The following is a 26,741-nucleotide window of genomic DNA, read 5'->3' as shown; positions in this document are numbered from 1 at the left end:
CGGCCGTGAGCGCCCCCCGCGCGCGCGCACCCCCTCGGAAATGACTTTTTGTATTTCAGCTGCGGCAGCTCCCGTGAGGATGCCGGAGGAACGGCTGCCCGGCCAGGCACCGACCGCGGGGATGCGCCCAGAGGAGGAGGAGGAGGATTAAGCGACCCCCCCCCCCCGTCCCTGTCCCTCTCCCCCCGGCCCCCTATCCCCCTGTCCCGTCCCCCCCCGACCCGGCCACCATGAACACCAACGTGTGCGTGGAGAGCGGCCCCAACCCCGAGGCGCCAGGGCTGCCCAAGGACAGCCACCTGCCCGAGGGGGCCCTCAACAGCCTTGTGGATTACAACTCGGAGATGGAGAGGTACCGCTCCTTCGCCACCTTCTACAAGACCAACGGCGGCGCCTTCCCCCAGGCGGCCAAGATCGCCCGCATCACCACCCCCATCTTCCCCAGCGCCGCCGCCGCCGCCGCCGCCCGTATCGGCATGTCCCCCTGGAACTGCGACACCGCCACGGCCGCCGCCGCCACCGCCATGCTCTGGGGCAGCGGCGGCGGCGGCGGCGCGGCGGGCGGCGCGAGGAAACCCTCCTCCTCCTCCTCCTCCGCCGCCGCCTCCGCGGCCGCCGCCGCCGCCTCCTCGCTGCACGCCGGCAGGGGCGGCATGCACCACCGGAGCGACTCGCAGCGGCTGGGCAAGCCCGGCTGCCCGCCGGCCGAGCAGCCCGCCCTGCCCATGGCCAACGGCAACTTCCTCTCCACGCTCGCCCCCGAGCACTGCCGGCCGCTGGCCGGCGAGTGCATGAACAAGCTCAAGTGCGGCGCCACCGAAGCCGAGATCATGAACCTCCCCGACCGCGTCGGCACCTTCTCGGCCATCCCGGCGCTGGGCGGCCTGTCCCTGCCCCCCGGGGTCATCGTCATGACGGCCCTACACTCCCCCGCCGCGGCCTCGGCCGCCGTCACAGACAGCGCCTTCCAGATCGCCAACCTGGCGGACTGCCCGCAGAGCCACGCCTCGGCCTCGCCCGCCTCCGCCCTGGGAGCCGCCGCCGGCGCGGGGGGCGGTGGAGGCGGTGGCGGCGGAGGCGGAGGGGGGGCCGGCGGCACCGGCGGCGGGGCCGGGGCCGGGGCCGGGGCGGGCAACCCTGCCAAGAAGAAGCGGAAACGCTGCGGGGTGTGCGTGCCCTGCAAGCGGCTCATCAACTGTGGAGTCTGCAGCAGTTGCAGGAACCGCAAAACGGGACACCAGATCTGCAAATTTAGGAAATGTGAAGAGCTTAAGAAAAAACCGGGCACTTCGCTAGAGGTCAGAGGAGATGATTTCTTTTTCCCCAGCCTCCCGCCGTCCCTCCTCAACCCCCTGCCCCCGCCCCTCCAGTGCTTCTTGTCTAGCTTCAAGATGCAGCATCCCTTCTCCGAGGCCTCCTTCAGGCTCTGAGGGAGCTCCCGCCGCGGGCGCGGCTCCCCGCGGCGCGGCCCCGCCGCCCGCCCTTCTCCGCCCCGCAGGGAAGAGAAACGCCGCCCCCCGCGGCGCCCCGCGGAGCCGGGCCCTGGCCTCCGGCCCCGGGCCGAGGAGGGACGGTCGGGGGGCGCCGGCCCCCGCCCCGCCAGCTCGTGGCCGTTACGGGACGATGCTAACCTGGTTTACCTGCCGTGCTGTTTCCATAAGACTGCTGGCTCTCTCTGGTTTCTTTTTATTATTTTTTTTCTTTTCTCTCTCTCTCTCTTTTTTTTTTTTTTTTTTTTTTTTTTAATTAACGGCAATAATGACGATTCGGGGAGGTTTGTAGGGACGGGGAGGTGGGAAAGGGAAAGTTTTAGCAGAACGCCCGGCTCTCGCTGTCAGAAGTTCAGGGGAAAGCGATGGCGAGTTCATCTCCAGATTGGCTGGTAGCAGTTTGTCCTAGACAGGCAACTGGCCATAGAGCCTGGTAGTCGGTGAAACGTGCCCAAGTGATTTCTTTGGCAATGTCTTTTACGAAATAACCTGTTCGTGGTGTATTAAACACAATGGAAGAATAGCACAGGTATGACTGAACTGATTTCGGAGTGAACTGTATGTACGGTTATTTTTACGATGTGTCCTCGGAACTGACAATGTATTGTGCTCCCCAAAGCTGTAACAACAGGTTTTCAGGTTTACTAGACATAGGAGAGACAGGCAGATCCCATGTCGCAGATATTTCGGTTAACGTATTGAGTACGACAGACAATGGGAACCAGAATACACATCCGTGAGGAAAACGGCAATTGGATGGTACCGTTAGGGGGAGGAAACAAGTGAGAGAAAAGACTAGTAATCACACTTAATCCCTTGTCATTATTAAAATTATAGTGTTGCTGCTTAGATGCACATATCGGATGCATTGGAAGGTGTCGAGAATGATGGATTTAGTACAGAGGAGTAGTGTGTGTCGGGTGACATCAAGATTTGTAGTCACAGAAATCAGAAACTCAGTGAGAAATTGCAACTTCTGTCTCTGTGTGTGTGTATGTGTGTGTGTGTATGTATGTGTGTGTGTGTGTGTGTGTGTGTGTATGCTCGTGCGTGTCTGCAGAGCGGTTTATTCCCTTGCTCGTTGCTTGCAGGAGTTCTCTCCAGGAAGAGGTGGGATGAGGGATTCCGGGGAAAAAGCAACACTAAGAGCCAATTAATTTATTCTGTGTTAAATAAATGGAGATAATGGTGTTCATATTGACACTGCCATGGGACAAAAGCAGCATTTGGGGTTTTAACTGACATTTGGCTGATACCATTAACTCTTTCCTAACCAGCTTCATCAAAACAACTAATTAATCCATTTTTGCAAGAGTGAACTGTCCTTGCTGAAAGTTTGATTCATAGCTCTCCCTCCTTTTAGCTCTTTTTTGTGAATGTATGGTGACCCAGCATCACTAATGCAAAAACCAGGATGGACTTCCCAGGGGACAGAAACTAGATTGAGTTTCCAACTCTTGTTTTCCTCAATAGCATGCCTTTGTTGCTTTTGCAGCAAGTTTGCAACAAAGATACCCAATGCCCCAGTCTGTTAATGATGGATTATAATGCTGAATACAGCCTAAAAGAGATTTCTCTGAGCCAGAGGCATGGAGAATCCTCCCCACACCACCTAGCACTGGGGGTGCCTTTGTGTGCCAGGTTCCCTCATTAGGCTTGCAAACTAGGATGCTGCTGGGATTTAATGTTTGTGATAAATGATAGGTTCTGATGGCTTATCGATTTGTGCAGAAAGTGAGCTATCTCTGGAACAAATGTGAACGTTATCAGATCTTCCTATGGGTTTGTGTACATCTCTGAGCACATTTCCAGAACTTCCTCGCTCCTGACAAAGGTGTTCGACAGCGTAAAAACTTTTCAGGCGTGTTATGAGAACGCCGCCTGTTAAAATTGTTTAACCACTGTGACTAGTAAAACCTGTGGTTTAATTAGCCACTTGTGTGCTCTCATAACCACCTGCCTTCACTTCTTTTCTTCATTTTCTCTCTCTCTCTCTCCCACTCACTCTCTCCTGTTTGTGCTCTGTCAGAAACGTAAACACAAAAGCTCTTCTGCTGCTGTACTGTGACTCGAAGGAAACAGGTTTCTCTTTCCAGCTGTGGAGATGTCAGTAAGGCATCGCTTCTCTGCAGGTCGTGGCCCATCACAAAGTTTTGTCACAGGATGTGACTGATTTCATTACAGAAATGTGGTTTGTCAGTAGGAGAGGAAGACTAACTTTCTTCTGTGGTTGTTTTCCTTATGTCTTCTTTCTTCTTCTTTTTTTAAAAAAATAAATTACCTAATAAAGAGTGACAGCAGGGCTGCCTACAGCACAAGCGCAGCAGCAGTGCTCTGGCCGTATGGCCACCAGCTGGAAGGGTGTCAGAGAGTGACAGGGCCTACATGAGGGCACTGCAGTAGCAGTGTTGGTGTCGAGGGGCAGGCAAGGGCAGCCTCTCTGTGGAGTGAGCCGCTGGAGTGACTCATTTGGCCTGTGCTCCAGGGGAAGCCCCCACTCTGCATGGGGGATCCCCTGGCACCCTGGTAGGCACAGTCCCATGGAAATGCATCAAGGATTGAGGGGCTCAAATTCTACTACACACTTGTAAGATTTATGAATTGTGCTCGACAGTGGCTGCAAGTTGCGGGGGTGATTTAAGGCAAGGGGTGGAACTATGTTTAAAAACAGAATAAATGAAAAATGAGAATAATACCAATAAACAGTAAACTGGCTGATCCCACAAAAACCATTTCTCTCTTTTTCCTTTAAGTCTTTTCTACTGGTGCAATGAAGGCATAGGATAAAAAACGTTAGTACATGGAGTCGAAGACAGATTCACTTGAATGCTTTCTAGTCTCTGACCGTCATATTTTTAATGGAATGCTTCTCACCCAGCATTTTTTTTAAAACACTTGAATTATTTTTTCCTACTTTTCTTGTACTGTTTTCACATTAAAAGTGTCCCAATGCTCTAGTATTTTTCATAGAATGTTATTATTACTAGGAAATTTTATGTACGGCAATAATAAATCTATAAAAATAAGATTGACGTCACGTTGCATGCTGCCTACTTGTGTATGTATATTCTGTGTTCATTCAGATTTACAGTCGGTTTAAAGAGACATAATCTTTATTTACCCATAGAGACTACTTATTTTCCTCTGATTGGTATACGTGTCTATAACTTCTGCTGCAGGTTATGAAGATTAGAAGCCTGATGATAGTTTACATCCCCCTCTCTTTGAAGTGAACCACTTCCATTCAGCATAAGAATCTCATTTACCCCACTCCTCATTTTCATTAGCATGGCAACAATTTCAGGCAGAGGGGCTGACTTGCATTGGAGGGGCTGAAGGGCCCTGCCCAATTGTGAACTGTCATCTGTTTAGGCATGCTGTCATCATGGCTGGTACCACTTGCTTTCTTTGTAATAGCCCAGCTAATTGATAAGTGCGCTATTCAAGTGAATGTTTGCATACCACCTCGATATAGTTGATACCAGCCTCCAAACCCAAGGCACCTCGCTGAGTTACATTTCAAGCCAGTGGGAGTTTGAGATGGCCTTCTCCGGGGATAGGTTGTGATGATTGATTTCAGCAGGAATGGCGTCTGATCCTGAAAATCTTAACACCATATGGCATTGCCACGGGGGAGAGAGGCTGCGCTGGCAACCTCCGAACTTGCACTTCGTGTAGCGGTAGCGTGTGTGAGCGCGTTAAGGGAAGACTGCTGAGCTCTGTGGATAGGGGTCAATTAGTAGGGGCCTCAGAGGAAGCAATTTCCCTGCCGTCTATCTAGCTTTAAATTACATGCACGAGTTAAGTGACGGCATGATGGAATTGAGTAGTGTGAGGGGGAACTGTAAAGTCTGATAAGGAGCAGGTGGCTAACACGATCCAACTGGCTAACTGGAAGGTGAAAAAGAAAGACCACCTTGTAGCCTGCGTTGCTGTTCATCACTTAACATTGGCAGTGTTGCTGTATGACAGTTTGTCTCTCCTGCCTGCCACTGCCTTGTAGCCCTCCGTCTGGCTGAGTCTCCCCATGTGCATGTGTTAAACACTGTGCAGATGAGCAAAAAAGCAGTCCTTGTTCCTGGGCATTTACAGCTGGAACAAGAACCATAGTCTGTCCTGAGTGCAATTCACATTGGAATTGGCTGCAAAGCCCTGATTGACCCTGAGTGCTGTTTTTCCCCTCTTTCCTTCTCATTCATGCCCCGTGTGTTCCACCAAGGATGCTCTTGTTTTTCTGTTCCCAGGCCTGAGCCTGCAGGGAGTGTGCCTGGCACTGGAACTGGTTGTTAGCACCATATGAGAGCCCTTGCTGGGTGACTGTGATACTCTTGCTTGGGGCTTCCAACATGGTGCATAATCCTGCCATAATGGTGTGGGCAGGGAGCGGGGGACGTGAGAAGCAGAGCAAGATCTGACCTTCATTGAGTGCTTTGCAATGTTTTTTTATCACTTTCATTCGGATATTGCATGTCTGGGATAAACATACATTCAGTGATGAATTTTCCTTTTGATCTCTGGAGGTTCTTGGGTACAACACAGGGCCTCCTACTACCACTTCCAGCAGAGACCAGAGCAGGTGCAAGCATCTTTTCTCACTGGTGCCTGCTCTCTGCTGCTCGGAAATCTCATTGAAGCTAATTGACCTTACGTCTTAGGATCCTGTCTTGCAAGGCAGGAGTGCACTGCGGTTGTTGGGAGACATGGGGTGGAGGAAGATGTGTAGAGCCCAGAGGAGTTGAGCTTTTGGTCTCTTTACAGTTCTGGCACATCACTGAGTGCAAGTGATTTCCTCTGAAATGGAGTTGAATGTTGTCTGGTTTACTGTTTCATATGTTGTTGCTTCCCTTTCCTTGTGTGATACTTGCAAAGCAGAGGAAGTGCCCAAAGCCCATGACATTAGTGTTCAATTTAGAATATAAATTGCTGCTTGATATGGTATAGTTTGTTAAAGGGGGCAAAAATTAAGTCTCTCCTGCCTAAGGAAATCTTAATGGTGGGATTTGGTACTGAACTGAACAGAATGTCAAGGAATTCTGCAAAATTGTAGGCCAGTCAAGTACTTAGCAGTCTCTTTGATACAAACACTGGTTTCTACTTGCATTGGAAATTCCTTGTTTTAAATCATTGAACTATGATTGTTTGCCAGTGAAATTGTCCGTATGGTAAGAGAGATTAACTGGTTATGGGGGTTCTGCATTTTGATTGCACTGAATAGTTCTTTGCACATTTCTCAAAGTACTAGTAGAGGTTATGCAGTTGGGGTGTCGGGATTCTGTGCCAGACTCTGGGTTTCAGTGTCATGACTGTTTGGTTAGTCTGTTTTTTTAAGCTGACATAATGAAATCTCTGTGTATTGTTTAGGCTGGGCAAGCTGTATGTGCCATGAGAAAGATGATGAATGAGGGCAATTTGAGGTTTTTTTTGAGCAGTAATTTGCATAATAAGTATCTTTTTTCTTTCTTTCTTTCTTTTTTCCCCCCCAAATCATCTTGGTCACTTTGAACTAGGTATTTCAGTTAGCGGTGCATAGAACCATCATGACTTGGAGTCCTATGGCAACTACAGGATGTCTGGAAAATCTTTCCAATTCGGTGTTTCTACAAAATGTGGACTATACACATCATGCCTCATTCATATAGGGAGATTCATTTAAGCTGGTAGATATGTGAATGTCGTGTTATACACCGATATTTAGGAGTGGTTAACAGTAAGGAACAGTCTCAATATTTGTCTGCCTGTTCATGTATATTCATATTTTTGGGTTTTGGGTCCACTTTCCATGCAATTATATTTAATAAGTGCACACTTAACACTTTTACTGAAGTTAGGGAAGACATTGCTTACTTGGAGAATGAATTAGGATGTCAGAAAACAATCCCTTTGTACTGAGGAAAGCAAAGGGTCAGAAACGTTTTTTTGGTCAGAAACCAACATCCTGGTGCTGTGCTTTTGGTTTTAAAATAAATGTGTTCTAGAGAGTTAAACAGAAGGTTGATATTAATTTCTGTATATTGTCATGCATTTGATACATGGCAATGACTGAGAACAGGTCCTTTCCAGATATCCTAAAAATTTATATTGTTAAAAGGAAAACTAGTAGTCTTCTAGCTCTTAACATGCATATATTTTAAGGGTTAGGCTTGGTGAAGTAATTCTAAGCAGGCAAACCTAGAATATACACTTTAAAGACTCATCAAATATAGTATAGTCCTTTTGATTGCTGGTTGCAATGGGAAATGGCTGTCGATTGCAAAGGGAAAGGCTTTAAGATCAGTTTTTTGGATGTACCCAAGTGAGTTAGGCGCAGTAAGAAAGTAACTGGTGTCACTGTAAAAAAGTCCCTGGGACTTGGCCTCGGTTGATAACAATTCCCGGTTGCTAACAAGTCACCGACTACATGCTTAAAAATTGGCAGCAGACACCATGTCTTCTGAGGAGTACCACCATCCAGAGAAAGTGCTTCTCTGCTTCTGTAGTGTCTGTATTTTTGATAGCTCATCTACTTGAATGATCGTACTGAACCACAATGTCTTGAAGCATGCAGTTTCATTTGACACTTCTTTTGCTTTTTGGGAGCCCATACTGCTCTGTCTGTCTTTTCTCTTCTTTTGGGTACCTTTATTGTTTTCCGCAGTCATATCTTGTTCAGTCACATGCAAACACCTGTCCTGAAATTGAATTACTCTGTGGTGTAATCTGAAGTCATCCCCCATTTCAGCATCCTGGGCTTTCTGTTGTGTGTTATGTTGCACCATACTTTAGATGCGACAGCCATTTAATAATGTTGAAGCCTTAGCTCTGCAGGGGCTAAAAAGATCCCAGCAGGCTTGTTAACTTCTACTCTCAGACATTATGGGAAATATTTTCTCCTCCCTGGAACTCCTAGGCATCCTCTTAATTAACACTATAAAAATACATAGCCAGGTACGAAGCCTGTTTAATTTTTTTGCAGTTTTTCCAGAGTTTCTCCGTTCCTTCTTATTTAACCAGACACTGGTGCCAAGTGAGTTATGAGAACATAAAAGGAATAAAAGCAGCCTGGGTCATGCTGGATACTCTGTTCTTGTCAGGCAGCATACTCATCAAGCACCTTCCCCTTACTCACCATAGGGTCTTATTCTTTCCCCTGCTTTACTTTGGTCTTTTCCTTTATCTCAGTCTCGGAAGTGTTGGCCATTTGAAAACTTTGCACCTCTCCTGTCTCAGGAGAGTATTCCTTTCTGTTCCACGCTGCTGTGGTCATGGTGTCTGTTGTACTTTTATATAGGATCCCCACTAGCTGGTATCAGACTTCATTTGACTAGGAGTTATTTGTACAGAGATGAGAGAGGTTATTCAGTGGTTTAGGAAGTTGAGAAGCAGTAATAAAATTTGAGGTGGAAGGAGGAACTTAATAAATACTGGAAAGCAGTGGGGAATCCAAGAGAATTCAGGATGCATATCACTTAAGATGAGGACAGAAGAGGAGGAAAGAAGAGCTGCAGAGTGCTCAAACAGAGGAGGACACAAAAGTGACTGAGGGTGGTTTATAATGTGTGAAGCCTCAGTGAAGGGGTGCCTGGTCCTCCATAGGGGTGACTCAGTGACCATGGGACAGACTGACTGAGCACTGAAGGGTACAATGATAGGGCTGAAGATGGCAGTGAGATCTCCCCTGGTGAGAAGAGCACGGAATATATCTGCTGCTGTGAGCTGGTTTACCATTAGTAATTCAGGTGAGGCAGTTGAAGAGCTCACCAGTAATCATCTTCCTAGCACTTGTACAGGGGAAGGCCAAGACTTCATACAGATGAAAGGGACCTTGGTGAGGGTGAGCAGGGTTTTTCACATGCCCTTGTTGTTAGGGTAAACCGGTTTCTTTAATTAATTTTTTAAAATTGACTGGAATTTATGGAGAGAATTTGGATATTGGGATGAGCATTTGTTCTGGGCATGATCCAAACAAGTTGTTCAAGGGCTAAGGAAATGATAAAGGAGTACATACAGGAAAGCTAAAAAATGTGAAAGGGAGAGGGGAAGCTTGCAAATGAAAGGCTGAAAATGATGATTTGTTGCATGAGGAGTTCTTGGTCTTAGAGGTTTCTTTGGTGGTGTGTACTGTGTGTCCTAGGAAAGCTGGAGCATGCTGACAGAACATCAGTCTACACCATGTTAACTCAAAGAATTTGCTCCACTGTCGTGAAAGAAATACCCCAAAAGAACTGCAGTTCAATAACATCTGTCCTGTACATTGTAACTGCGAGGTGGGGATGCAGTGTGGATGCAGCAACCTTGGCAGTTACAGGCTTGGAACAGAGCTGAAGAACCCTGAGTGTCTGTGTAGAAGGTACAAGGAGGGCAGAGCATGATTACTGTGAGGCAATTAAAGAGGTCAGAAATGGAAAAGAGAGGCAAGGAGTACACATTGGTAAATATGTGATCTCCAAAGTGAGTAGTATCAGTCAAACAAAGGATTTTGGTTTTAGAGTAAACAAAAGAGGAGAAAAATATATTTGGAAGGGTTGTGGGTATGACTCGTGGGAGGGGGTGGGAGAAGACTCAATGACACTATTTCAGTAATGATATAAAACCTGCTCTCTCTAAATCACCAGTTCATCTGAGCTCTGGGAAGTGGTAATGTGGTTGGCTGATTGCTTGGAAGCTGATGTAAAGTAAATTGGAGGTCAAAGTCCAGTGGAGGTGACAGTGTCATGAAAATAATTACTGAGATGTGTCTTAATTGTCATCCTTGAAAATTTCAGAAGACACACCTGAGAATGAATGGAATTCAGAACCATTTACAATCTTTTAACGTTTTCCTTGCCAGTCAGGAATTGTAGTGACTTGCTGTATAAAAGTTTGTGTTGCTACTCCTCTTCCTGCATCCAATCAGAAAATACATGGTGCTCATCTTGATGTTTGGCTGCAAGAGAGCCAAGCTGGCACCTGTGATGGGTCTTAGGCATTGGCTGATTATACTCCTTCAGCCCATATTCCAAGTGCTGCATTTGAGTGAATGTATTTCTGTATTTCCCCCCCCCCCAAACCTTTTTTTTTTTTTTTGCAAGCTTTGCAGAAAAAGAAACAAGCAAGCAGAGACCAAGCATTTAATGGATATATTTTTCACTGGCTCTTTTATCAACAGCATATGAAAAATCCCAAAGGACAGAAGCAGTTAGCTAACCAATGAGGCATCATAGCCAATTTTAGGTTCCATGCAGGAGAAAAAGATACTGAAGCCCCAGCAGCTCTAGGGGAAAGAGATTTAAATTTAGGTTTAGTACTAAGAAACATGCCTCCCCTCTGCTTGGAGACCAGTCTGTAAGAGATTACTGTACCCCAGGGCAGCAGTTTGGAGGATGATAGAGATGTCAGCCTGTGAGTGCAAAGACTTGTACCACTGGATGGTGAACCAGCAGGGATTTCTCATTAATGGAATGAATGTTAACAAGAATAATTCTGTTTTGTGAGCTGGTGTGTGTGTGTGAAGGATAAATGATAGGGACTGATGGATGGTCTTCACAGAGATTTGATTAGGGAGAAGGTGAATGGCAGTGTGTGTGAGAGGGGGAGGAGGTGTATGCACGTGGTACATCCATTGCAAGAGGCAGCCCCACTTCTAGTTGATAATGTCTGACAGACAAGTCAGCAGAAGTAACCAGGCAGGTCCTAGGCAAAAGCAGAAGCTGAGCCCTGGTGTGGTATTTCATTTTTACTATCTTTTGCATTGTAAGGTCTTGGTTTTTATGTTGCACAGTGGTAACAAACCTCTACCCAAGAATTTCTCTATAAAACTTTTCCCGGTAACAGAGGTTTCTGTTTTATGCTAATAAAACATTTGACTATTTGATACTAATTCCCACAGTCAGTATGGGAGCACTGAGTGACAGCTTTTTTGACCTGGTTAGCATCAGTTTGGGCTCTGAAGTAACACTGTTAAAGCTTGTATGAGCCCTTTCCCATTCCTGAAAAAGCAGGAGACAGGCCAGACCTACTAGTTGAGAGGCCAGGCAGGCAGAACCAACAGAAACAATCCCTCATTCTGCCTGAGGCCTTCCTATGCTGTTAGAATGCAAATAATAAATTAAGAAAGACAAAATAGTCGTATAAGCCAAGTAAGCACTCTAGCAGACTTAGCAGGTCCACCCTCAGGTACAGGGATAGCTGAAAAAACTGAAGGAACTGCATGAACTGCTCGAGAGGGATATAGAAATAGGGGAAAAAATGTGAATCCCTTTGCAAGTGAGATGCGGGAGACCCCTAAACTGAAAAGCCAAACCTCTGATATCTTCCCTGCTGCCTTTGCCAGAAAGCCATTAGGATTCCCTGCCTGAGGCCGGAGCGTGGCCAATTGGAACTCAGCTGCAGGGTAGCAGACGGCAGGAGGAGTTCCCGACCCCGGCTTGCCCGCCGCTGCCAGCCCTGCGTGCAGGATGCCAGGCACGGGGAAGCCGGCGGCCAAGGCGACTGCCTCCCATGGGAGCGAGCGGGACGGCAGAGGTGGAGACTTGGCTCCGTCCCTCGGCTTGCTGGCCAAAAGAGCTGCACCGGCACAAGGGAGGGAGTGTGCTGGAAGGCGACCACTGCCAGTTACTCCAAGCCTGGGAGGGAAGGGGGAGAGGAGGTGTGCTCCTTTCTAGGGCTCTGCCTGCATCCTGGGGCGACGCTTCTGCCTGCCAGCCTCGATGCATTGTTGGGATGCTTAGCGACCGGAGCTGTCTCCTGGGGATGTTAAGGATGGTGGAGCAGAGCATGAGAGCTGCTCTGCTGAAAGATTGCTCGTAGCTTTAGATGCTTGCTGGCATGGAGAGGGGCTCACTCCATTACTAACATTTCCTGGGACTGAGCTGTTTTTCTTTGACAGCATTAGTCTGGATTCCTTATGATTTCTGATCTGTGTTTGCCATCTGTTTTCCCCAATGGCATTATGCATTTTTTCAGATCAAAAACCCATTCCCCAAAATTTAATCTCATCTATAAAGTGAAAAAAAATTAATATATAAAATAAACTATGGTGTGTAGTGAATGTAAATGAGGCACACCTTTGCTCCTTCTTTCTCCTGTGGAGAAACACATTACTTCTCTGACTAATCCTATTGATTTGGCTGGGGAGCTACAGCCTGCTGCTGAGTCTAAGTGGCAGCATCCGGCCATACAGTGGCAAGTCTCTGTGGCCATTGGCACAAATCCTTTACTCCCCAGCCGACTCCACTGAAATTTCGTGAGGTTACCTCTGAGCGAGCTATTCCAGAGGAGCCAGGATTTCAAACCGTGACCCTGACTTAGGAGTACATTTTTTAAATTTCTATTTGCAATGTCCCATGGCAAAGGTTTACTTTTCACTCAGTGGAGCTGGCGGCAGAGAAAGTCAAATGAGTTTCCTAATCTGGTATGTTCTAAATCTGGTTTGTCTCAAATACAGCCTGAGAGATATGCACCACAAGTGGAAAAATAACTGCCAGCACGCAGATGCGTTTCCTCTTGGAGCAAATAAAGCTGAGTTTTAAAATAAATGTTAAATCTCATCCTTGGTATGAAGGGAGACAGGCCTGTAGCTCAGGTATGGGGAGAGATATTTTAAGGTGGGCTGTGGAATACAACTCACCACCAAGCTTCTGACCCAGCGTATGTGTCCCTTTTTATCTGCTAAGTCCAATAATAAGCTTGTTATTAGAGGACATCTGTTACTGCCTGATAACACGTACAGAGAGCAGGAGCGCAGTGTTGGTGGGCAGCCAGGGATTTTGGCAGCTGTGGGGAGCGGCAGCTTCGCGGACTGTTTCACACCTCGTCCAGAGCTGGGGTAGCACATCCCTCCCATGGGCCTGCGGCTTGGGGGGAGGATGCCAGGAGTTCGAGGTGAGGGCTGTTCCTGTGTGGAGCTCTCCTGTGCCAGCTGGTGTGCACATGTGCCAGAGCCAAGACGAGTGCAGGAGCAGTGCCTCATCCACTCATCCTCCTGCAGCCGCAACTGGCCCCCTCAGTGTCAGGTCACTGTGGTGGGTCTCCTGGCACACCTCCAGGACAGGCAGCGGAGCAGCTGGCAGAAACGTGCCACGTGCTGGGTTCTGCCTTTTCCTTCTGCGTTTCCACGAGATGCAGTTCACACACTGGTTTCTTGCCCCCAAGCCTCCTTGCCTGAAGAAAAACATTCAAGGAGACTGTGTGAGCTGAATCTGAGCAGCAGGAGGTTTTCCCCAAAGTCATTGCTGTAGGTAATGTATATTTATGAGTGGAACAAAGTGGGCTGCAGATACTTTGAAAGGCTGCTTTCCTCTTGGGGTGGCTTAGTATTTAGGCAAGTAGGGAGTGGAGATGCTGTCCAGACTGCATTCACCAGTGGCAGAGCAGCATGGTGCAGGACAGATGGCAACTTCCACCCATCTTCCTGTGGGTCAGGAGATGCTGGTATTCTGAGATTCGGGAGACTGGATCCTTCCAGTACCTAGAGGGGGCCTACAAGAAAGCTGGAAAAGGACTTTTTACAGGGGCGTGTAGTGATAGGAAAAGGAGGAATTGCTTTAAACTGAAAGAAGGTAGGTTTAGATTAGATATTAGGAAGAAATGCCTTGTAGGTGGTGAGGCACTGGAACAGGCTGCCCAGAGAAGTGGTGGATGCCTCACCTCTGGAAGTGTTCAAGGCCAGGTAGGATGGGGCTCTGACCAGCCTGATGTAGTGGAAGGTTCCCTTGCCCATGGAAGGAGGTTAACCTAGATGATCTTTAATGTCCCTTGCAGCCCAAGACATTCTGTGCTCTGCAGGTCAGGAGATTGCATCACTCTGCTGGGCTTTAGCACACCACAGTGTGACACACAACTCCATTGCAGCAACGAGGCTGGGTCTGTACTGCCATGTGTGCCTGACAGTCTGGCACTTGTCTGGGGAAGGGTCTTTCCAGAGAGGGAAACTGAGGATGGAAAGTGAGTTTTGAATTTGCACCATATTCTTCACTGTTTATGTATGAGCAATGCTGATGTCATTTCCAGGGTGACTGACTGACACATAAATTAGCTTGTGGCACTGGAAATAGAAGGTGTGATGTGGTGGAAAGGCCAGTTTGCCTTCTTGCTGGTGATCACATGAGTTCTGTGGGACTGACCAGGTCCATAGCCTGTATTTGCACAGTGTAAGGAAAATGTACAGGCACTGGTTTATGGCCAGTGGCGGTCAGTGTTTGCTGGGCTGGGCTGCAATTGATCCAAATGGCTTTTCATGCAGGGGCCAGGAATTTCCAGCTGAACATTTTTGGCCACCACAGAGCACCATATTTCTCTATGTCTGATCATCTATCTCTATACATACACAGATAGGTATATTGAGATATACATAGACACATATATATCTATATAACTTAGTGGGCCAAACTGCTCCTCTTGTGGAAGGCATTTCATGAAGGGATTGCCCTCCAGCTTGAGAAGCTTATGTGCGGTTCTCTGCAGATCTCGGGAAGGTCAGTTTTCCCTATGTCACCAGCACCAGTCCCGCTGCTTTGGGAAAGCCACTGGTTACCTTTCATTTGCCCTGTGAATTTGAGATTCATTAAGGTGCTGTCTATTTCTGTGGTCGTGTAGGTCTCTCTAAAGACTGCCAGGTAGCCCAAATCTTGTTGAATGTATCTCAGCTGTAGTTCCTATTCTTTTGAGCTGGATTGTTTCAGCCAGGGCACCTCAAGAGGAATGAGGAGTGCCACATTTGGCTAATAATTTCACACGTAGCCAACGTGTGAGTTTACTTTAGTGAGAGCAGGATTTTTGCTCATGGATCAAACATCAAAGAATTCTTACATAATGCAACATCTTTTAACATTGGTAAAATATTAGGTCACAATCATGTAGTGCTCTGATGTATTTTATTATTCTATTTTGTTTCTGAATGTGGTTCACCTCAAGTGATTCCCTAGCCTCGCAGAAAATAATCATACAGATGACTTACAGTGAGTCTTGGTTAGGTAGCTGTGAATTTTGGCAGCACCCTAAGTAACAGCATCCCAAGCAGGAGCAGCCAATTTTCCTTACTTGTCTGTATCATATCTTTCAGCTGGCTGTGGGACTCAGAAAGCCAAGGAGAGAGAGGTCTGGCAGGTGTGGTAGGCTTTGGCTCCCCAAGGGATGGGGCTGGGCTGGGCTGGGCTGGGCAAGCAAGCAGGCAGGCCTTGGATGAGCAAACCCCACTGCCTGGCATCCCAGGGGGCAGTGGGAGGCATCATTCTTTAATGAGTGCTTTTGCTGTGAAAATACAGGTGTTGAAACAGAGTCTTTGGTGAGAAATTTCCATCACCTGCTGGTGTGCTGTTTTCATGTGTTGCATGTAGCAAGGGTCTGCTTTTACATTTCCCTGTGGCGCACCCAGGACAGATATGGAGGTATCATTTTTCCATTGCTGCTTAATTGAAGAGATTTTCTGTTGGTTTCTCTTGCCTTTTTTTACTTCCTCCTCCAAAAGTGTAGCATGCTTGGTCCCCTATGTGAAGCTGATTTTTCAAGGCAATAATTAAAATTTCAAATTTCAAATATTTGAGCTACTTCTTTTGCAGTGAAAGCTGACAAGTAGGGAGGTGAATAGAGAGTTTGAAAGTGTGGAGGTCATTTCATCCCAGGTTTGTGCAGAGATAAGTTTTCTTGAGTGCTATGCTTTATGGCATTACCTGCTTGGAGAAGCCACGGCTGGAGATTTTGGAGCATCCTCCTGAGAGCGAGCCTGCCGTTTGTTAGCATTTGCACCGGCACAGTGAAGGCTTTTGCAGCAAAACCACACTGATCAACTCTGGTTCTGCTCCTCACCACCCCTCCCTAGGCTTCCAGGGGGATCTGTCTTTCCTGTCACTCAGGATAATGATTCCCTACCGGCAGCACAGAGATCCAGAAATGCGCTGTAATCTTGCTGAGAGTTTGATTCCCCAGCTGGGACTGCTGGATTTATACAGCCAGGCAGTAGATGGTCATTGCACTTAAACTTGTACGTTGGTGCGCTGAACCTCTAAATGGGCTGAAGGGTCTCTCTTTGTCTGGAAATAACCTTCATTCTTAGAGTGGTGCAATCTATGGATTTCATCAGGTAAATTGGTTTAGATTTAACTTGAACCAGCTATTCAATTCTAAAAGATTTCATTTTTTGTTTAAGGGTGGATTAATATTTCATTCCCAAATTGGTAGTTAATGCAATGGATATTTAATTGTAAATGTATATCTTTAATTAGAACTTGGTGCACAGATGCAAAAATTTCTTATCTTGCAGTTTTTCAAAAGCACACAGCTTTGCCCTTCAAAAATACTATTCTGTGTATTTAAAGGTCTAAATGACCTTTTAATCAGACATTACACCTTTACTTCCAGCTGATATGACAACGTCTGACAGTAACTCAACCTGATGTGGCAAGAAAATAAATAAAGGCCATCTCAGTCACTGTGTCTTTAAATCTCTCTGTCTAGCTGTGGTTTTGTGTTCAGGCAGATGGACCCACAGCAGAATATTACGTTTAGTTTTCAGGTGAAGACAATCTATTGAGTTTAATACGTTTTCATGTTTGACTGTTCTTTTGAGGTCAATTTAGTCATACATTTGTTTCCTGCCATTCCAAACTCCAGTCTCTTCTGCAGCCAACCTCTTTATAAATTATAAATCTGTGTACCTCGCTCTCAGCAGCCATCTTACAGCCCACAAAGACCGGTGCGGATGGTCTAGCAATTGCATTAGCTCTCCTCGGTGTACCTGGGGATGAGGGCTGCTGTGCTTTGTCACTGCTTGTGCTTATGCTCAACTCACGTAACTGGGCAGAACCGGGTCTGGTAAAGACGGATATGAGCAATTCCTACTTTTGGACGACCAACACAAAGAAAACTCACACTGATCAGGGTGATTGTATTCAAAAAACAAGCTCATTGTCTTTGGGAGTTGATTTTCAGATGATTTATTAAAGAGTAATGTTCGTGGAGGGGGAGTGGGTATTGAATTGACAACAGGTCAGACTTCTAATGACAAAGCAGAATTATTTTGATATCTGATATTTCCATGTGGACAAAAAATAAACATAACAATAACAGCTTTCCTTTCATACGGCTTTTACAAAAAGAGGAGCTGTGTACTGCTTGAGCCTGATAATCACAAACTCGACTAATTATTCAACAAAAAATAGTTGCCATACTAATGAGCAGTTCCCTGGAATTCAGAAAGAAATATTCTGACAGCAAGTACAATGCACATTGTACCCTGCAGGGTCCATGGTTTGTTGTTTTTTTATGGAAACACTAGGAAAACATTTTAAAGTGCTCCCTGAAACAAAAATGAAAGAATTCTTTCAAAAAGAGACATGGTATCTATATGTGACACCAGCAAAATCCATGAGAACTTTCTCATTACAAGTATTTATTTGCAAATTTCTGCAGTTTTATTTTTAGGGGAATTTCTTTGGATGTAACAATAATATTTGTGGGTAGTTCTTAATGAAACAAGTACTTTTGAGCTGGGACAGACTGATACAGAGTCATCTTAGGGCTCATTCTCACTTCCCTGGATAGCGCAGTCATTAGTTCTGGTGGAGAGACATGTGGATCTAGATGCAGGGGTTCAAGGGCTCTTTTACAATCTTTTAACTGAAGGAAACTGAGCATAAGAAGTACCTTACAGAAGTGACACAGTCCTTGTAGGCTCAGCCCCTCAGCCTCTCATGTATGTGGTACTTTAAAGCTGTGAAGGGAATTTGCTGGTAATCATATGTGTATGGAGGCACCTGAATGCAAGTGGATATCATTTCCAGGGGGCAACAGGTGGAGGAAGGAGGGAATATAGCAACTCTGCGAGTAAGCCAAGGTCCAGCATGTGTGTGAAAGAAAGTACATGGGCAGTCTGGGCAGCATCCCAAGGTGTTTCCTTCAGTGAAATGAAGTCAAGGATGTGTTTAAATTCTTTCTGCATTGCAACCTAAATGTGGAATGAGGTGGCCAGCCTGAGGTTTCAAAATACTGACCTCTGTTCCCAAGATGTCTGTAGACACAGCACACTTTCCGAGTGACAGATCAATGCCTTTGCTATTCCCCTGTCACAAACATGGTCTTGCCAAAGCATGTGTTTAAACCTGCAAACCCAACCAAGCCATAACGGTGCATCCAGTATGCCAAGGCACAGGGAGAAACCATTGTACAACTGTGTGGTTATCCTAAAAGCACTGTCTGTTTTCCAGGTATTTTTTCTAGCAATGTTTACATTTTCATTACTAACTTGTTAACTAAGGAGAAGACAGCATGTTAGGTGTGTTAAATACTGAGTACGATGTATTGCTCGTGATCCTAAAATGGTGTGTGTTTGGAGAAGGATGTTTCTATTAATTGTCAAGCAATGTGAGGCATCGTGCTGTTCCTAGATAACTGAAAGTATGCCTAAAATGTAAAGGAAAAGAACAACTAGAACTGGAGTATTCCAATGCCACAAAAGAAAGCTTAACTTGTTTTCTTGCTTTTTTTTTAGAGAACACCTGTTCCCAGCGCTGAAGCATTCCGATGGTTCTTTTAAGCAGTAGTGTATCTTATTTTCGAGGCAGTCCGAAGTGAATGGCAAGCTAAAGTCTTGTTTTAAGAAACTGCTTAGTCCACCATTGAAGATAATACTCAGATACTATTTTCATTTATGTATAGGGGTTTCCTCAAAAGCAAAAGACAAAAATCTGGGAGCCTGGGGAATTGGCCAGCTTCTTCACATTCAGTACACCGATTCTTTCTTTGATGTAACTTAGCTATACTAGTGAAGTTGTTGTCTATTTTTAAAGTGGCTGTAAAAAAAAAAAAAGTTTGGGTAAACCCCTGCTATAAAGTCATGTATCTTTGAAAAGTAACATATCTATACTTCATTTTCAAATATATGTGTTTCAGTACTGTAAACTGTACAGATAGCCGCTTGTATTTTGTGTGTTTAGACACAAGGAGACAATCATGTCTGAGCATCAATGGAGATAAACGGTTTGTACACAACAGTGTGGTTCTGCGAGTTAAATCCGGAGCAATAAATTCTAGCTTTAACTATTATTTTGCTAGTTGTTTAGCATCAGCAGCAACAGCAGCACTGTTTTACCCTGCATCCTTCCATAGAGACTTGATGCCAAGTTTTCCAAGATAAAAAAGATTGTGATGCATCTAGCAATTGCCTTCTGTTGTGGTGTTGTGAGAGGGGAAGACGTAACATTTAAAATTAATCTTTCAAGCACTCTATTAGAGTAGTCGTTTATGCACTTGCATTGCTTCTAAATGAGCTTTACAGAGGGGTATCTCTCCAAAAATGCTGTCTGGTGTCTGACTTATTTTCCACTATACTCTGAGCTGGAGTGCCCAGCATAGGCAGATGTGCAAAACTAGTTTTCCAAATAAAGGTTGTTCTAGGATGCAAAACAGAGTACCAGACTTTAGAAAAAATGATGACTCAGCTTAATTACCCTTCACCTACGAGATCTTGTGTAGCATTTTCAGTCAATGGAGTAGGCATTTTATAAAGTGGAATGCCATATTTTTGGTTCAAGTGGAGCTCTTCATGGTTAAATGAGTTTTGACAGTTGGACTGGTTTGGGTCGCACTTGCACTTGTGCTCATTTGAGAGCCTGGATATTTTTGCAGTATAAAAATGAGCTTTTTTTAAAAAAATGCTTTTAAAAAAGACCACTTCTCCCCACACATTTCTTGGTCCACAGATCTTGGATTTGCTGAATGACTGGTCCCTTAGGCCCCCAGAAAAATGCTTTGCCGTTCTTCTTCCTGGTCTAGCTGCACGGCGGTAATGTCTACTCCATAGAAAGGCAGCACACAGAGGGATACAACTCACATGCCGTAAAAAATATGGAAGATTCTAAACTTAGGGATACTTTTTATCAGTTGATCATCACTTTTTATTGCTTGGCTTTGTCATACTGCTCACAAGTGAGAAGGCCATGCCATCAAAGTAAGTGAATGCTGTTGTGCCATGTGTTTGATAGATTTATAATTTTGTATGAGATAGGACTACCAGTAGTTTCACAGACAAGGTGCTGGACATGTAAATAACCAGTTAATGTTGCACAGCACATGCAAATCTCCTACTGTTTCAGCACTTTCTCCATTTTTTTGCTAAGTACTTCAGCCCCTGGTCACACTTACATGGTGAAGCACAAGGGATGGGTTGGGAATGCTATAGTGTGGGACCTGTGCAGGTGGGGAAGATGCCAGCTTTGGCAAGTGAGGGAGCTCACAGGGCTGGCAGGTGTTGGGAACAGCTCAGAAAGCGAAGACCAAGGGATGGAGGAGGAGAAGACTCCAGAGGTCACATGTGTGTGTCAGCAGGACCGGGCAGACCGTGGGTGATCCAGGGTAACTGGAGGAGAGCGGGCGGGCTGGGCTTACACCTGCATCCTCAACTAAGGGTCGATGCACGTGTCTATGTCTTTGCATCATATGACATCACCTATGTGGCTTCAGAGGTGGAATGTCACACTTAAAATGCTTCTATCATGGTGCCCCTCTTACAGTTTGTAAGAGATCCTTAGTTAAATATCATCCAGTGCCCATTCAATGAGCTTTATGTCTTTTTGTATGGCAGCTGTGTACAGATTTTTTTTGTGCTGGAGACATTTTGGTTAGGTCCTCTGTTACTGATTGCTAGACCAATACGAGCTCTGCAAGGTCTTCTCTACCAAAGCACTGATTGATTTACAAACTGAAGCCTTATTTGCACATCTGGCTGGTAAGCTTGCCTTGCTCTTTGGAAAACTCTGATTGCTCTTACAGAAGCAGAGGCAAAGTTAAGTTCAGGCTACATTAGGTGTACAAAGATACTCATAGCAATGTACTCACTGTCTAATACCCTAATGTTGCATGTCTTGATGTGCTTTCTTTTTTTGTTTTGTTGTTTTGTTTTAAAGAACTGATGGGTCTGTATATTGTAATTGTGGTGTTTGACATGTCAATTCAAAACTGTTAAAACAAACAAACAAACAAGAAAGCCTGTTAATTATTGAAAATGAACAAGCGTTGATTTTTCTTTGATTTATCCATATGGTTTTTCTTTTGGATGTTGTTCCTTTGCACCATCAGGTTTTTAGATTTTGCTGAAACAGTATTTATATGATGTAGTGTGCATAGAGCATTTTAATTAGTGATGTTTGAAGAAGGAAATCCCTTTTCTGGCCTGTCTCTCTCCGCTGCCCTTCCCTCCTCCCCTCCCCTCCCCTTTTATATACATATTTGTCAATCTGATTATTGTCAAGTTCTAATTACCAAATTCGTGCTTTTCACAAGGTCCAATATAATTTTTCAGTGTGAAAATTTATATTCTTCTCCAGTCTTCGTTCTCACAAAGACAAATGAAAAAAAGGGGGTGGGCAAAAAAAAGCAGAACTTTTGTCATCTTCTAGGTGAGAGTGCTAAGCCTAATGGAAGCATTTTTGGCATACCCCAGATAAACTTATGAAAAATTCTTATGTTGAAAGGGAGGCACACGTACCCATTCTGTCAATTAATAACAGACCCTCCCTATGAGGGAAAATACTCCCTTTTGTACAGACCCCCTGGTATGTAAGTCCTACAATTAATGTTGAAGAATGTAAAGTCTTCAAATGGGCTATATCTGTAATCAAATAATGAAGAAAGAAAGTAGTTAAATGAACATACCATTCAGGGTCGAATGCATTCAGCAAAAAGCAGTAGTGGGTCTTTGATCATGGTTAGATGCATAGTGATATCAAACAGTGGGTTCTCATGTAACAGCTAAATGTTTCAGATTTTGTTTTTATTAAATTTGGCAGTTTCACGCTGAGCTCTACTGTATTCTTAGTGAACAAAAGACAGCTCCTATGTTAGAAAGTACTCCATTTTCACAATTGCAGGGAACTAGGAGGGTATTTTCAGAAACATGGGCCACAGAAATGTACTCCTTTCACAGTGTTCTCCTATTTCTGAACTGTGCAGTTATCTATTAAATTTTCTAATAGATATTTGTGTAAGGTGTATGTATGCTTGTGCAATTATGGAAAAAAACAGTTTTGGAAAACAGTGTATTTATGAAAAAAATAATCACTTATGGGGCATGTACAAAACTGTATAAAAACATTCAATTTGCCCAGTAAAGTTGTTTTTGTGATATTTCTGTGTTGTTGAATAAAGGACTTTAGTATTCAAAATATCTCTCTTTTTCCATAAACAGGTCCTGTTTGTGGGATCTTAAACAAAGAAAACCTCTTTTAGAAAAGAACCCTCAAAATGAGTGAGAAGGTCCAAATGCTGACCTCAGTCTTGCTTATGGGAATGAATGCTTATGAAGTGATGGTACAATACCTACCAAACTAATTCCTTCTCAATTGGCAATTGATGGAAACCCCATAAGTTATACAACTGAAGGTAACATCATACTCTGGAATTTTTTAAAATAGCAGAAAAATACTGCCTTTTTTGACTAGGAATATTACTTTGAGATTTTTGAAGATATGAAAAGGTTGGTGAAGTAGGAGCAAGACTGATTACAGAAAGGCCTTAAACCCTTTAGTGCAGACCTGTGTTGTATAAAAAGAGTGGACTATTGAGGGTGATGTGATAAATTAGCAGTTAGCTTGGTAGGAAGAAGCATGCAAAGGTGAAATCTCATCTGTAGTTCTTGCAACAAACAATAGTCCTGAGAATAGATCATCCTGTTGCTGTTGGAGTATTTGGAATTATGAATATGGTTTGTGAGAGAATGCCAATATAATCTTCCTTTTCATTTTATTGCTTCTCAGTTCAAATTTCAGCTCTCTACCTGTCTAGAAAAATGTACATAGCTAAGGAAATGATTTTCACTTGACATTTTGTTTCCCCATACTACTTGCCAACACTGAAGCAATTTCAGATAGGTGGGAAAGTTCGTGACAGTGTCGGCAGCACGTCACCTGATTTTGGTGAAATTTGGAATGTCATTTTTCTGGAAATATTCCTTTAATCAACAGAAAGTCTGCTCTCAGGTGCCCAACCAGAATTTTTAAAGAGTTTGAAAAATGAGGTAGGTCCTTTAGTCTGTGAGATTCCTTCAATGCCAGCTGATTTTCCAGGGGGAGCCTTGGTGTATCCTTTTGTTTTTTAAAGAAAGCAACAAAAGAAAAAGGAACAGAAGTGGATTTTCCACTGATCCTGTCTGCTCTTATCGAAATCCGTAAGGATATATGTTCTTGGGAGACGTAGACCGCTCATTAGACAAGAGTGAATCTTGAGGTCTGTTTGAAGAGGAGGAAAAGGGCTGCCAGGTTGCTCAGGCATACTCAGTGATCTCTCTGGATTAAATATAGAATTCACAGGGAGGAAAAACACTCATTTCATGAGACGGTCGATTTGGAAGCGGGAAGAGGTCTCTGAGTTCCTATTCCTTTAATGCTTTCTCTTTCAACATTTTTTCCCCTCAAGTATTGTTTTATACTAGTCTGAATGAAAAATGTCCCTCAGCTCTGGAGAAATACTCGCCCCAGATATGAACCTTGCAGTTTCAAACTACCTCTAGTTTTTTATAGCTGTTGTTTTTTAATTTAAAAAAGAAACCACAACCAACCTAAAAAAACCTCAAACAACAAGCAGGTAATTCTTCAAAGTGGAAACTGGCAAACTTATTACTGAGCCTGTTAAAGGAAGGAAAATACCCTTTTGTGTGGAGGCTCAATTCTTCGAGGCTGTGTTGGACTCAATTTGGTTTTGCCACTAGCCATTTCAGTGCTCTCATATATTTCCAGGGAACAAGTCTGAAATTATGAATGGTCTAGTGATACAGGGCAGTGTGTCTTCTGGGAGGCTCTAGTCTTCCCCAGGTTCCCATGGGCTTTACCAGATAGCTCATGAAATTGGAGGATATTATATAGGTGACTTAGTTATAAGTTCAATCTTACTTCAGTGTAAGGATCTACTCAGTCATCAGTGTGCATTGGGCATGGATAGACGGCCCCAAAATCTGTAAAGGAAAGAAATACTTCTCAGTAATAACCGCAGAACATGCAATAAAGTGAGACCACTGGAACTATCCGAGGAAAGAAAGGTGAAGTTCCACATCAGCAAAGATGTCAGGATCTGTTCCCGCTGTAGTGTCATCTCTGTTTGCCGTTTGGTTTTTAGGATGGACACGCTCGGCTGGGTCACTGGGTCCTTCAGCAAAGCAGTTCTGCCCAGGGAAGGCAGAATGAAGGAAACGCGGGTGGCAAAACGTAATCTTGCAAGACAAGGATCTAGACTGCCTAAAGTATTTCCACTGCTCTTCTAAGTTCTGAGACGAATTAAAGGATTGTCACATTATTATTAATTTAATAAGCAGGAATAGTTTGTCATGCTACTGCCCACTCCTGAAAAGGTGTTTTAGGAATTAGCCTTAATGAGTTAATTTTCCAATAAACTTCAAAGGTACTTCTTAGTCTAATATGTCTTCCCCATAACTGAAGATGCTGTGACTGTGGGTTCATTGGCCTGTATTAGGCCTTGACTTGTAGAGTCAAGGATCTTTGCTAGAAAATAATTCAGCTGAATTCTGGTAGAAAGATCTGCAGGTGATGTGATGTGAGCCTGGATTAATTATTCAGTGCAGTTGTCCTCAGCTTGGTTTATGATGTGTTTAAGCATCCTACATTTGAAAAGAAATGTAGGATCTTACCTTGCTCCTTGAAGTATGCTCTCTTTACAGAGGGTTAGTAACACTAACCCTCTGTACTTCTTCAGGAAAGCCCAAAGCATTAGAAGAAATCTCTTTTTGGTTAGACATTTTCCTTTGAAAAGAGAAGGAAGAGCTAGTCCAGGTCAGAAACTCCTGATGCTTGCCCAAATCTCCTAATGGGTCTTCTCTGCATTGGACGTAGCTTGTGAGCAAAGTCCATACATCAGCTTGACTATCGGACACAACCCTACAGAATATCAACACTAAAGCAAACAGGACCCAGTGGGGAACGTTCCCATTGCCATCTCCCTGGTACACACAACAAACACAAGTTTATGCCAGATGTCCAACACCCCTTCCCCTCCCAGGGGTCAGATTTGCTGTGCCCAGCAGAGAGGTGAGCCTCCCTAGATCTGATGAACCCATAGCATGCTGGAGGTTTTTAAGAAGAGAGAAGGTTTATATGTCCAGATAGGGACTAGAATATCTCGACCCACATGTCTCACATTAGCTTTTGATTTCTAGCTGTGAGTGTCGGAGGCCTCCAAGCTTTAGGAGAAAGAGCTGGACTGTTGAATATACCTAGTCTCTTATGTGCCTATATTTTAATAGTCATACCTAGAGATTGATAGTGAATTTTAGCAGCTGACATGTTGACTGAGAATGTACTGGTTAATGCAAAATTATGACAATTGGCTTTCAACCTGTTTTTGGAGAATTAGTGGGTAAATAACCTGATCTAAAGAAACCTGTCACCCACATTAGGAACTGTGAACTAATTATTGCTTTCTGATACTCTGCTCTTACTTGTTTTGCCTTTTTATCCTGATTGTTTGCATTCCTAGGACTGATTTGCCTTTCTGATGCAATGCCATGTGATCTGCTGATTAATTTTTGTGAGCAATCGTAAACTCCAACCTGTGGCTGACTTGGTATATTTTTATGCTACGCTCCATAAACATTCATTCATTTCTTATGATTACTGTGTGGAAACAGACTTTTACAGGCTAATAAACTTGGATTTCAACTGGATAAAGAGTTTCCTTGTGTCATTTTTTTCCTCTTTTTAAGGAAAAAAAAAAAAAGTCAAAGAGTGAGAGATAAAGATGCAAACCTTGACTTGATTTAACCAGGTCTCTGTAGCTATCTCCAGAGGCGCTGTCAATACTAAACTTGGAAATACCAATAGCAAAACCTTATTCTCGAGCTGATTTCATTGACAGTGAGAAACACTCCACCTTTAAAATAAAACAAACTTCCAGGGCTTCAGGCTGGGAGAGAGGGGGAAGGGAAATCAAGGGGCTTTTCTTTAATTGGTTACTCTGGTGTCTTCTCTCCTGTAGACCTGCTTCCTTAAACACGCTGACATGCACAGAGCAGCTTCCAGCTGAGACCAATTAAGCAGAGCATTTGCCTCCAGTATGGCTCACTGGCTCTGGCCGGGTGATGCTCATTGCAGGCTGTGTCGGCGCAGGGCACAGCTGGAGCACGCGCGGGCAGGCGACCTCTCAGCACAAAGAGGTCCAGGGCCAGCATCTTCTCACGCTCCTGGGGTCTGACACTCCCTGACCTGCGATGCACGGCAAATGTCCAGTCAGAAATAACTGCAGGTGGTGGAGTATTTCCTTCTTTTAGGTCGTTAGTCCAAACTCAAACAGCTTGGGAAT

The 26,741-nt window shown here is 44.5% G+C and overlaps 1 protein-coding gene across 4 annotated transcripts in view; it reads left to right on the top strand.

The window, feature by feature from the left end:
- Nucleotides 1-26,110, top strand: part of CXXC4 (CXXC finger protein 4) — a 28,941-nt gene extending 2,831 nt beyond the window's left edge. For 3 of the 4 annotated variants that reach the window (XM_064652028.1, XM_064652029.1, XM_064652030.1), the window contains one exon: nucleotides 60-26,110. In XM_064652028.1, the coding sequence (XP_064508098.1) occupies nucleotides 231-1,430 (1,200 nt within the window). In that variant the 5' untranslated portion in view covers nucleotides 60-230 and the 3' untranslated portion in view covers nucleotides 1,431-26,110. The remainder of the gene's footprint in view (nucleotides 1-59) is intronic. The other variant, XM_064652031.1, reaches the window with a different exon arrangement.
- Nucleotides 26,111-26,741: the final 631 nt, after the last annotated feature.

This window comes from Pseudopipra pipra, chromosome 4, assembly GCF_036250125.1.
Source record: "Pseudopipra pipra isolate bDixPip1 chromosome 4, bDixPip1.hap1, whole genome shotgun sequence".
Classification (NCBI taxonomy): Eukaryota; Metazoa; Chordata; class Aves; order Passeriformes; family Pipridae; genus Pseudopipra; species Pseudopipra pipra.
This window is presented reverse-complemented; position numbering and strand designations above follow the sequence as displayed.